At 42.3% G+C, this 12,861-nt stretch overlaps 1 protein-coding gene across 4 annotated transcripts in view; it reads right to left on the bottom strand.

Annotated features, from left to right (window-relative positions):
* The window catches only part of PTPN11 (protein tyrosine phosphatase non-receptor type 11), a 94,111-nt gene that overhangs the window by 49,645 nt on the left and 31,605 nt on the right, over positions 1–12,861 (bottom strand). For 2 of the 4 annotated variants that reach the window (XM_016924286.4, XM_063785017.1), the window contains exons 3-6: positions 9,832–10,026; positions 6,955–7,147; positions 5,672–5,788; positions 4,296–4,409 (exon numbers count right to left, since the gene is read on the bottom strand). In XM_016924286.4, the coding sequence (XP_016779775.2) occupies positions 4,296–4,409; positions 5,672–5,788; positions 6,955–7,147; positions 9,832–10,026 (619 nt within the window). The remainder of the gene's footprint in view (positions 1–4,295; positions 4,410–5,671; positions 5,789–6,954; positions 7,148–9,831; positions 10,027–12,861) is intronic. The other 2 variants (XM_054663612.2, XM_063785018.1) reach the window with 1 other exon arrangement.

The following is a 12,861-nucleotide window of genomic DNA, read 5'->3' as shown; positions in this document are numbered from 1 at the left end:
GATAAAGCTGATAATGGCATATCAGGATCCTTTATATGAATCTGTTTTATACACATTTGAAATTTTTTCATAATCAAGGTGGAAGAAAGCACTCCCAATTCAAACAAATTGCTGCTGGGCACAGTGGCTCATGCCTATAATCCCAGCACTTTGGGAGGCCAAGGTGGGTGGATCACCTGAGGTCGGAAGTTTGAGACCAACCTGGCCAACATGGTGAAACCCCACCTCTACTAAAAATACAAAAACTAGCCAGGTGAGGTGGTGGGCACCTGTAGTCCCAGCTACTCAGGAGGCTGAGGCAAGAGAATCAGTTGAGCCCAGGAGGTGGAGGTTGCAGTGAGCTGAGAATGCACCATTGCACTCCAGCCTGGGCAACAGAGTGAGATCCATCTAAAAAGAAAAAAACACAAATTGCAAGTGTGTGTGTGTGTGTGTGTGTGTGTGTGTGTGTAGCAATCAGGAAAATGTGACTGATATGTGTTAATATTAAGGAAATACTGTTAATAGTTTTAGATATGATAATGCTATTCAGGTTATAATTTTTTGAAATAAAATAGTTACAGACGAAATGATGTGTTAAGATTTGCTTCAAGGCCGGGAACAGTGGCTCACACCTACAATCCCAGCACTTTGGGAGGCCAAGTCAGGCGGATCACCTGAGGTCAGGAGTTTGAGACCAGCGTGGCCAACATAGTGAAAACCCTGTCCCTACTAAAAATACAAAAATTAGCTGGGCATGGTGGTACACACCTGTAATCCCAGTTACTCAGGAGGCTGAGGCACAAGAATCACTTGAACCCAGGAGGCGGAGGTTGTAGTGAGCCAAGATCAAGCCACAGCACTCCAGCTTGGGGGACAGAGTGAGACTCCATCTCAAAAACAAAAAACAAAACAAAACAAACTCTATCTCAAAAAAAAAAAAAAAGTATTTGCTTCAAGACAAGTCAGGGCTGGGGAAGTGAGTGGGGCAGAGTCGAAAAAGATTGGCCATATTATCAACAGTTGTTAATGCTGGGTGTCAGGTATACTGCTATAACTATCCCATTCTCTCTACTTTTGCATATAATAGAAATTTTCCACACTAAAAAGTTTTGGAACAATCGGCTTTCCATTCACTTTTGATGAGCGGTTTCTAAAACTTCTGTATCTTCCCATCTTACCTCATGAGGCTTTATGAAGGTGAAATGAAGTGAAAGTAATGAAATGAATAACTGCTGAAATGCTGCCTTTTATTATTTAGGCAGGCAGGGGACAAGGAAGGCAACAGTGAGGCTGAGATTTCAAAATTCTGTCTCTATGTTTATCATCAATTTTTTTTTTCTTTTGGGACAGGTTCTGGCTCTGTTGCTCAGGCTGGAGAGCAGTGACGTGATCTCAGCTCACTGCAGCCTCAATCTCCCAGGCTCGAGCAATCCTCCCACCTCAACCCCCAGAGTAGCTGGGACTGTGGGTGCGCACCACCACACCCAGCTACTTTTTGTATTTTTTGTAGAGACGGGGTTTTACCATGTTGCCCAGCCTGGTCTCAAACTCCTGGAATCAAGTGAGCTGCCTGCCTCACCCTCTAAAAGTGCTGAGATTACAGGAGTAGCCACTACGCCCAGCCTATCATCACTTTTTCACTGATGCTTTTCATCACTGTTTTCCTTCTCTCAACTAAAAGCTCCCTTTAAAGGCAGTAACCCTGTCTGTCTTGTTCACTAGTGTCTTCAGAGCCTAACGCGAAGCCTGGGATGAGGGAATAAACTCAAATTCAAGTCTCTGTTCAGCAATGTTGAGCAAGGACTGAGAATGTTCTATTCCACACTCCTCCCCACTGCTGGAATTCAATCAATATCTGTGGTATGGGCCGGGCACAGTGGCTCACACCTGTAATCCCAACACTTTGAGAGGCCAAGACAGGAGAATTGTTTGAGCTCAGAAGTTCAAGACCAACCTGAGTAACACAGTGAGACCCTATATCTACAAAAAATGAAAAATTAGCCGGCTATGGTGGTGCACACCTGTAGTACCAGCTACTCAGGAGGCTGAGGTGGGAGGATGGCGTGAGCCCAGAAGTTGGACGCTGCAGTGAGCTATGATTGCACCACTGTACTCCAGTATGGCAGCAAAGTGAGACTCTGTCTCAGGAGGAAAAAAAACAAAACAAAACAAAACAAAACAAAAACTGTGGTATGAAGGTTGAATAATTTACTTAACCTCCCTTAGGCCCCTCAGCTGGAAAATGGGAAATCATATCTATCTCAGCAAGTTGTTCAGACATACTCTGGCTAAAAGGACTTTATTTGCCCAGTATTCACTTATTCATTCAATCCACAAATATTTATAAATTGTAGTCCTCAAAAAGCATAGAATAATCATTCCCATAAAACAGAACAGGAAAATAAAATGATGTAAACATGAGTTAAATGTAAATCTCATTCAACAAACATTTATGGAGTTTCTTCTGTGTACTAGGCACCGTGCTACATGCTGGGGACAACTGCAAAGGTAAATATGCCAGAATCCTTGTTTTTGAAGTTTTCTGTCAAATGGATGAGGAGAAAATGAAAGAGATCACATTGTCAATGGGTAAGTGATATAGAAGAGTGCAATGGGAACACAGCACATTCCCATCAGGGACATTCTCCAACCCAAGTTAGTTTCAGGAAAGAGATCAGTTCACTTAAAGTCAGGAAACAACAGATGCTGGAGAAGATGTGGAGAAATAGGAATGCTTTTACACTGTTGGTGGGAGTGTAAATTAGTTGAACCATTGTGGAAAACAGTGTGGTGACTCCTCAAGGATCTAGAACCAGAAATACCATTTGACCCAGCAATCCCATTACTGGGTATATACCCAAAGGATTATAAATCATTCTACTATAAAGACATATGCACACGTATGTTTATTGCAGCACTATTTACAATAGCAAAGACTTGGAACCAACCCAAATGCCCATCAATGATAGACCAGATAAAGAAAATGTGGCACATACACACCATGGAATACTATGCAGCCATAAAAAAAGAATGAGTTCATGTCCTTTGCAGGGTCATGGATGAAGCTGGAAACAATCATTCTCAGCAAACTAACACAGGAACAGAAAACCAAACAATGAGAACACATGGACACAGGGAGGGGAACATCACACACACTGTCTGGGGATGGGGGCAAACTCCTGGATTCAAGTGGTCCACCTGCCTCACCCTCTCAAAGTGCTGAGATTACAGGAGTGAGCCACCACGCCCAGCCTATCATCACTTTTTCACTGATGCATTAAAGGGGAGGGAGAGCATTAGGACAAACACCTAATGCATGCAGGGCTTAAAACCTAGATGATGGGTTAATGTGTGCAGCAAACCATGATGGCACATGTATACCTATGTACAAACCTGCACGTTCTGCACATATATCCCAGAACTTAAAGTATAATCAACAAAAATAATTTAAAAAAAAAAGAAATCAGTTCACTTAACTTACCAGAGTTATCAATTTGAACTCTGAAATTAAAGCCACCACATTTGGCACGTCAAAGCTGGAGGATCACTTGAGCCCAAGAGTTCAAGACCAGCCTGGGCAACACTGCAAAACCCCATCTCTACAAAAAAATACAAAAATTAGATGGGCATGGTATCGTGTGCCTGTAGTCCCAGCTACTCGGGAAGCTTAAGTAGGAGGATCACTTGAGCCCAAGAGTTCAAGACCAGCCTGGGCAACACTGCAAAACCTCATCTCTACCAAAAATACAAAAATTAGCCGGGCATAGGGGCATGTGCCTATAGTCCCAGCTACTCAGTAGGCTGAGATGGGAAGATCACTTGAGCCCAGGGAGGACGGGGCTGCAGTAAACCGAGATCACGCCACTACACTCCAGCTTCGGCGACAGAGCAAGACCCTGTCTCAAAAAAAAAAAAAAAGCCACCACAAGGTGTTTCTCTTTTACTCATACTCATTTGCTGCACTAAGGCTATAGATTGTTTCTAAAGACCCCAGTGCGTGCTGGAAATCTTTCGAAGAAATTAGATCCTTTTGTTTCTCTGAGATTTTGCCACCAGTCCAAACCAAAAGAGCCAAATGGAGCGGCTGGCACATCCATTGACTACTCACTGCCAACTCCCTTCCCTCAGAACACAATGCTCTTCTGTTTCGAAGAAGCCCTCTCAGCAACTTGCTCCGTGTCAATCAATGGCCGAATTAAAAAAGGACGTCAGTTTCAAGTCTCTCAGGTCCAATTCCAAACACAAGAGCAACTTCTCCTCCACTAAAAATAGGATATAACAACTCACGTAAAAACAGTTTTTTAATAACTTACCTCAAATTCTTCCCAAAAGCCTTGTTTGACTTTATCTGTGGTCTCAGCTAATTTGCTTAGTTCTCGAACTCTGCTTTCTATTTCAGCAGCATTTATACGAGTCGTGTTAAGGGGCTGATCGAGTACAGCAGTTGATGTAAAATAAAGAAAATATTACAGAAAACGGTGTTAATGCAAAAAAAAAAAAACATGTCTATGTTGATATTCATAAAGGCACGGACAGAGGGTTCATAGGACCCTGTAATTCACAATAAAAGTTTTCAAATCGTTTCACCGTGTTTTCTGTTCAGCCAGAAAATGTATCTTTCTTCAGTCTTCACATACACTTTACTCTGCTGATATAAATTCAAGCCTATTTTTCTTTATGAATAGACCACATTATTTAGAGAGATTATATCACTTTCCACTATCATAAAGGTGAAATTTGAAATAGCAACAATGCCAAAGTGAATAAGTGAGGTTACCTAAAGGTAACCAGAAGTGGATCTATAATGAAAACTTGCTTTAAAACTCTGTACAGCCTTAGGCCAGACGCAGTGGCTCATGCCTATAATCCCAGCACTTTGAGAGGCTGAGGCAGGCAGATCACTTGAGGTCAGGAGTTCAAGACCAGCCTGGCTAACATGGTGAAACCCCATCTCTACTAAAAATACAAAAATTAGCTGGGTGTAGTGGCACCACCTATAATCCCAGCTACTCAGGAGGCTGAGGCAGGAGAAGCTCTTGAACCCGGGACGCAGAGGTTGCAGTGAGTCAAGAACACGCCACTGCACTCCAGCCTGGGCGACAGAGCAAAACTCCATCTCAAAAAAAAAAAAAAAAGAACCTCTGTAATGCCTTTTACAGATAAATGTGGGAATAATATAAATCTGGAATATGTTTCCAAGTACTATAGCAGGCAGTCAGTGAGTGGAATCATAATAAGAAAAGATTTAGGGCCGGGCGTGGTAGCTCACGCCTGTAATCCCAAAACTTCGGGAGGACAAGGCGGGCAGATAACCTGAGGTCGGGAATTCAAGACCAGCCAGGCCAACATGGTGAAACCCCGTCTCTATTAAAAACACAAAAACTAGCCGGGCATGGTGGTGGGCACCTGTAGTCCCAGCTACTCGGGAGGCTGAGGCAGGAGAATCGCTTGAACCCAGGAAGCAGAGGTTGTAGTGAGCCAAGATTGCAACACTGTACTCCAGACTGGGTGACAGAGTAAGACTGTCTCAAAAAAAAAAAAAAAAAAAAAAGATTTGATAGTTGAAGCTGCAATGGGTACATGGAGGCTGATGATATTATTCTGTCTACCTCTGTATGTTTGCAAAATTCTCTATTAGGATTTGTTTTAAGTTTTTAAGGAGAAAGCTTGAGCTTTCCAATCCGCTCACCTGCTTGAGTTGTAGTACTGTACCCAATGTTTCCACCATAGGATTTTTCTTATAATGTTCCACAAGATCTGTCAAAGAATCAAACCGTTCTCCTCCACCAACGTCGTATTTCAGTTCCTTTCAAGATAAACACATGACATTTATTATTTGTTACCTTTATGTTACATTAGTGTTTTCAAGCACTCTCATGTTCACTGCAGCATTATTCACAATAGCTAGTATATGGAGACAACTTAAATGTCCATCAAAAGACAGATAATAGGCTGGGTGCAGTGGCTCACGCCAGTAATTCCAGCACTTTGGGAGGCCAAGGCGGGCAGATCATTTGAGGTCAGGAGTTCGAGACCAGCCTGGCCAACATGGTAAAACCCCATATCCACTAAAAATACAAAAATTAGCCAGGCTTGGTGGTGGACACCTGTAATCCCTGCTACTCAGGAGGGTGAGGCACGAGAATCACTTGAGCCCAAGAGGCAGAGGTTGCAGTGAGCCAACTGTGCTTCAGCCTGGGAGACAGAGGGAGACTCTGTCTCAAAAAAAAGATAAATAATAAAAATGTGGTGTGTGTATACAAATATACTAAAAGTGTAAATATACTCAATATACTCAAGTATGATAAGTATAATAATATATTAAATATGCTAATATACTAATACAGTAACTATACTAATATATTAAGTATAATAAAAGCATAGACGAACTTGACTAAGTAAGCAAAGAAAATCTGACTTTGGATCAGGCACAGTAGTTCACATCTGTAATCCTAACACTTTGAGAGGTTGAAGGAGGCAGGCCTCTTGAGCGCTAGTTCAAGACCACACTGGGCAATGCGGCAAAACACCATCTCCACAAAAAATACAAACACTAGCTGGGCATGGTGGCACACACCTGTAGTCCCAGCTACTCAAGAGGCTGAGGGAAGATCAACTGAGCCCAGGGAGGTTGCACTCCAGCCTGCGTGACAGAGCAAGACCCAGTCTCAAATGAATAAACAAATGAATATTAAAAAAAAAAAAAAACAGAAAATCTGACTTTGAATGTAATGGTGTTTGTCCTCTTCCAGCAGAAAAATCACCCAAAGATTTGGGTCACCAGACCCAACGTGGTGAAACCCCATCTGTAGGTGATAGAGCAAGACCCTCTATCTCGAAAAATAAATAAATAAATAAATAAATAAATAAAAGACAATCTGACTTTCAACGTAATGGTGTCTGTCTTCTGTCAGCAGAAAAATCACCCAAAGATAACATCTTGCCAGACCCATTTTTCAACTGGAGATTTACCTGACAGCGAATCATAACATGGGTCACTTTAGACTTGCCGTCATTGCTCTCCCCTTTGTCATCACCAGTGCGCACAGAAAGAACAAAATCTCCAGGGTGGCTCTGGCTCTCTCGTACAAGAAAACTACCATGTTTTCCTTTTTCAGTTAATAATTTCTCTGCTTCTTTCCCAGAGAGGTGTCCATGAAACCACCTAAAGTTTTTAAAAAATAAAAAAGAATTTAGCTCTACTATGGGTTCATGTTGTTCTTTCACAAAACTACTGTATACAGTCAGCTCTCCTAAACACAATTAAAAAGTAGACACATTCCTCCAAGGGATTGATCAATCCCACCTGAGACAGAAAATCTGCATCCCATGCAGGCAGGAAAAACCACAAAGATGGTAAGAATGACCACTAAACTTCTTAAATGAGCCCACAGTCCTTTAGAGACAAATGCCCCAATCTTTCCTGTTTTTTTTTAAATCCCTCCTCTTTTAAAAATGCGATTTGCCATTCGTCCATTGCCCAATCTTAAAAGGACCAACTGTTTAATTATAGCCATTTAAAGAAGTTACAGGCCATGCATAGTGGCTTATGCCTGTAATCCCAACACTTTGGAAGGCCAAGGCAGGAAGATCACTTGAGGCCAGGAGTTCAAGACCAGTCTGGGCAACACAGTGAAATCCCCATCTTCACAAAACAATTAAAAATTAGCCTGGCATGGTGGCAACTGCCTGTAATCCCAGCTATACACGAGGCCGAGGCAGGAGGATCATTTGAGTCCAGGAGGTCGAGGCTGCAGTGCGCTATGATCATGCCACCACACTCCAGCTTGGGTGACAGAGCAAGACCCTGTCTCAAAAAAATAAAATAAAAGTCGGCCGGACGTGGTGGCTCATGCCTGTAATCCCAACACTTTGGGAGGCCGAGGCAGGTGGATCACCTGAGGTCAAGAATTCGAGACCAGCCTGACCAACATGGTGAAACCCTGTCTCTGCTAAAAATACAAAATTGGCCGGGTGTGGTGGCAAGTGCCTGTAATCCCAGCTACTCAGGAGGCTGAGGCAGGAGAATCACTTGAACCTGGGAGGCGGAGGTTGCAGTGAGCTGAGATTGCACCATTGCACTCCAGCCTGGGTGACAAGAGCGAAACTCCATCTCAAAAAAAATAAATAAATAATTTGTAAAAATAAAGTCAAAATAAAGAAGTTGTAATAAAAAGTTGTAATAGAGACGAGCACGGTGGCTCACGCCTATAATCCCAGCACTTTGAGAGGCCAAGGTGGGCGGATCACCTGAGTTCAGGAGTTTGAGACCAGCCTGGCAAACATGACAAAACCCTGTCTCTACTAAAAATACAAAAATTAACTGGGCATGGTGGCACATGCCTGTAGTCCCAGCTACTCGGGAGGCTGAGGCAAGAGAATTACTTGAATCTGGGAGGCGGAGGTTGTAGTGAGCCAAGATCGCGTCACTTGACTCCAGCCTGGGTGACAGAGTGAGACTCCATCTCAAATAAATAAATTTAAAAAAAGAAAGAAAAAGTTGTAACAGAGACAGAAAATCATTTTGAATGTTTGTCCTTGCCTTGGCATGTGAACACTCAATTAAAAAGGATCTTCATTATAAATTAATTCAAACATTCCAACCTTTTCCATATATACAACCTATACTTCAACAGCCTCCAGTGTCTTTGGACTATATCCTGGGTGATCATCTCAAACTGTATAATGCACATAAGACTTGGAGTAAAAATGAGGGATTTTGCTAAAAATATGAATTCCCAGGCTCCACAACCAGCAATATCAATACATGTAAGTCTGAATGAGGCCCAGGAATCTGCATTTTAACCAGCACATCAGACAGTCCTGATGTAGGCATCCAAAGCCATCCAAGGACAGACTTTAAGACAATACTGCTCCATGTTTTTTGGGAAGCATCTTAACATAGTTCTAATAATAAAGTGGCTTTTTCCCTCAGGATCTTGGTCAGAAAGCAAGTACTATCATGGCAGGTGGTGTTAAGGGCTCATCATCAAAAGAATAAACTTTGAGTTATTCTTCATCCATACTCAACTAAAAACAGTAAAATTTAGAAATAAACTGTACAGAGTTGGCTGACAGCCTTTTGCCTGAAGCTACGGTGGTAGCTAGAGAAACAAATTATCAGCACATAATAGCACTGACATAAAGGTATAAGCTGAAAAAATCATACCTGAAGACACAAAATATACAAACTAACTAAGAGATCCTGAATTTGCACCAAGTCAGAGAGTAGATTGGGAATGTACAAAACGAATACAATCAATAAATAAGTCAAGCCCATGCTTTCATCAGCCTAGTTCCAACACAGGGGGAAAGATCTCGAAAATAACATAATTTTCTCTAAGCAAGGTCATTCTCACATAATTGTGGTGATAACATTAAAAGAACTGATGAAAAAGCTGACCCTCTGAGCTCTCTGCTTTTCCACTTCTGAGCTTAAACTGACATCTGTTGGTGACATTGCTGAATAACTGGTCGAGAGCCACCATAGAAAACTGCTGCTATTTTGGTGTCTCCATTATCATTTGTTTTCCTCTAATAACTCTCAAAGATTATCTGCTGAAGTTCAATAAGTCTTAAAACTAATACACGTACCAAGTATATGCAGGAATGGTATGCAACCCCTATAGGATGAGTGTAAGTAACACTGATTAAAACTTTTGCAGGAAAAAGGTACTCTGAAAATAATTTGATGCTATTAGTCTCACTTTAGTAATTCTTTAAAGATTACAGCTCAAAAACCAGTCACAAGCCTTTGGAGTCAGGGAGTCATACACAGACCGTCATGCATTTCTGACACTCAGGGCACAAGGGAGCAGCAGACTTTGTGGTCACTAAAATGTTACTGACCTTTCAGAGGTAGGATCTGCACAGTTCAGAGGATATTTAAGCTCAATGACATCTCCATTCTTCTCTTTTAATTGCCCGTGATGTTCCATGTAATACTGGACCAACTCAGCCAAAGTGGCAAATTTCTCCCCTCCATACAGGTCATAGTAATCACCAGTGTTCTGAATCTTGATGTGGGTGACAGCTCCATTTCTTCTAAAATAGTCCATTGGAAAGGGAGGCAAGGGGACAAATAAAGAGTTACACCAGTAAAATCAGATCTCATCTTCCACGTCGGATTTTTACCTAAGTGTTGAAAGAAACCCAAGGAACGAATTTACCTATTCCCTATAAGAAATACGATGGGTGAAATAACCACATGTCAACCAACTCAACACAAAGGTCTTTATTAGTATCTTTACCTTGCATATCTTTTTTTTTTTTTTTTTGAGATGGAGTTTCGCTCTTATTGCCCAGGCTGGAGTGCAATGACATGATCTTGGTTCACCGCAACCTTCGCGGTGGATTTACATACATTATAAATCCAGGTTCAAGTGATTCTCCTACCTCAGCCTCCCAAGAAGCTGGGATTACAGGAATGTGCCACCACGCTCGGCTACTTTTGTATTTTTAGTAGAGATGAGGTTTCTCCATGTTGGTCAGGCTGGTCTGAAACTCCTAACCACAGGTGATCCACCCACCTCGGCCTCCCAAAGTGCTGGGATTACAGGCGTGAGCCACCACGCCCGGCCTACCTTGTATATCTTCTATTTTGAATGACTGGCCTATCGAATTGCATATATTAAGTGACAATAACTGTATAGCTACCAAAACACTTGTACAAAAATATTCATTGCCACTTTATTCATAATAGAAAAACATTTTGTTTTTTAATCATAAAAATGTATAAACAAATAGTGCTACATTACTATTCATACAATGGAATACTATGCATTATAAAAATTGTTGTGTTACTACTCATACAATGGAATACTATGCAGCAATTTTTTTGTTTGTTTGTTTTTGAGACAGAGTCTCACTCCATCACCCAGGCTGGAGTGCAGTGGTGCGATCTTGGCTCACCGCAAGCTCCACGTCCCGGGTTCACACCATTCTCCTGCCTCAACCTCCGAAGTAGCTGGGACTACAGGCGCCCGCCACGACGCCCAGCTAAATTTTTTTGTATTTTTAGTAGAGACGGGGTTTCACCATGTTAGCCAGGATGGTATTGGTCTCCTGACCTCATGATCCGCCGCCTGCCTTGGCCTCCCAAAGTGCTGGGATTACAGGCGTGAGCCACTGTGCCCGGCCACTATGCAGCAATTAAAAAAAAAAAAAAAAAAGTGATGGCCAGGCATGGTGGCTCACGTCTGTAATCCCAGCACTTTGGGAGGCTGAGGTGGGAGGATCACCTGAGGTCAGCAGACCGATACCAGCCTGGCCAACATGGTGAAACCCCGTCCCTACTAAAAATACAAAAATTAGCTGGGCGTGGTGGCAGGCACCTGTAATCTCACCTACTGGGGAGGCTGAGGCAGGAGAATCGCTTGAACCCGGGAGGCGGAAGTTGCAGTCGGCCGAGATCTCGCCACTGCACTCCAGCCTGGGCAACAAGAGTGAAACTCCCACTCAAAAAAAATAAAAATAAAAATAAAAAGACACATGTAATTTTAAAGACACATGTAATGACACAGTTTCCAATACGAGGTAGTGTTATCCCAAAGCACAAAACAATATATGCAAAAGGTTACTATATTCATTGAGGCATTATATATCATTTTAAAATATTAGACACAACTAAATCGCTACCTGCTGGTGACAGTATATAGAAGTTATAAAATATTCACATGATAGAATGCGATCCAGCTGATTAAAAAGATGAGAGAGATCACTAAAAGATTTAGGTAACTGAAAAAAATTACAAAGAAATATATTTAATGTTCTACTTGATGTGTAAAAATAAAAGGAAAATAGTAATAAAAATATAAATTTGCTTATTTTTATAAAAAGAAACATAGGGCCAGGCATGGTGGCTCATGCCTATAATCTCAGCACTTTGGGAGGCTGAGACAGGCAGATCCCTTGAGGCCAAGAGTTGGAGATTAGCCTGGACAACATGGTGAAACCCCATCTCTACTAAAAATACACAAATTAGCTGGGCGTGGTAGTGTACACCAGGTGCTGTAATCCCAACTACTTAGGTGGCTGAGTCATGAAAATCACTTGAACCCAGGAGGTGGAGGTTGCGGTGAGCCAAGATCACACCACTGCACTCCAGTCTGGGCAACAGAGCAAGATTGTCTCAAAAAAAAAAGAAAAAAAGAAAAAGAATGAAAGAAACACAGAAGGGTAAACAAGAAATTAATAGAAATGGCTACCTACAGAATGGAGATAGTGTGCAAGGGAGTAGGAGTAAGAATGAGATTTCTCAGGCCAGGCGCGATAGCTCATGCCTGTAACCCCAGCACTTTGGGAGGCCAAGGCAGGTGGATCACTTTAAGTCAGGAGTTCAGGACCAGCCTGGCCAACATGGTAAAACCTAGTCTCTACAAAAAATACAAAAATTAACTGGGCATGGTGGTACATGCCTGTAATCCCAGCTACTCAGGAGGCTGAGGCAGGAGAACTGCTTGAACCCAGGAGGCAGAGGTTGCAGTGAGCCAAGATTGTGGCCACTGCACTCCAGCCTGGGAAAAAGAGCAAGACTTTGTCTCAAAAAAAAAAAAAAAAAAAGGCCGGGCATGGTAGCTCATGCCTGTAATTCCAGCACTTTGGGAGGCCAAGGCAGGCAGATCACCTGAGGTCAGGAGTTTGAGACCAGCCTGGTCGACATGGTGAAACCCCATCTCTACTAAAAATACAAAAATTAGCTGGGCATGGTGGCATGCACCTGTAATCCCAGCCACTCCGGAGGCTGAGACAGGAGAACAGCTTGAACCCAGGAGGCTGAGGTTGCAGTGAGCTGAGATCACGCCATTGCACTTCAGCCTGGGCAATAAGACTGAAACTCCATCTCAAAAAAAAAAAATAGATCTTTATCAATCAGCATGG

The sequence above is a fragment of the Pan troglodytes genome, chromosome 10 (assembly GCF_028858775.2).
Source record: "Pan troglodytes isolate AG18354 chromosome 10, NHGRI_mPanTro3-v2.0_pri, whole genome shotgun sequence".
Classification (NCBI taxonomy): Eukaryota; Metazoa; Chordata; class Mammalia; order Primates; family Hominidae; genus Pan; species Pan troglodytes.
Note: the sequence above shows the minus strand (reverse complement) of the source record. Positions and strands in the feature narration are given on the sequence as shown.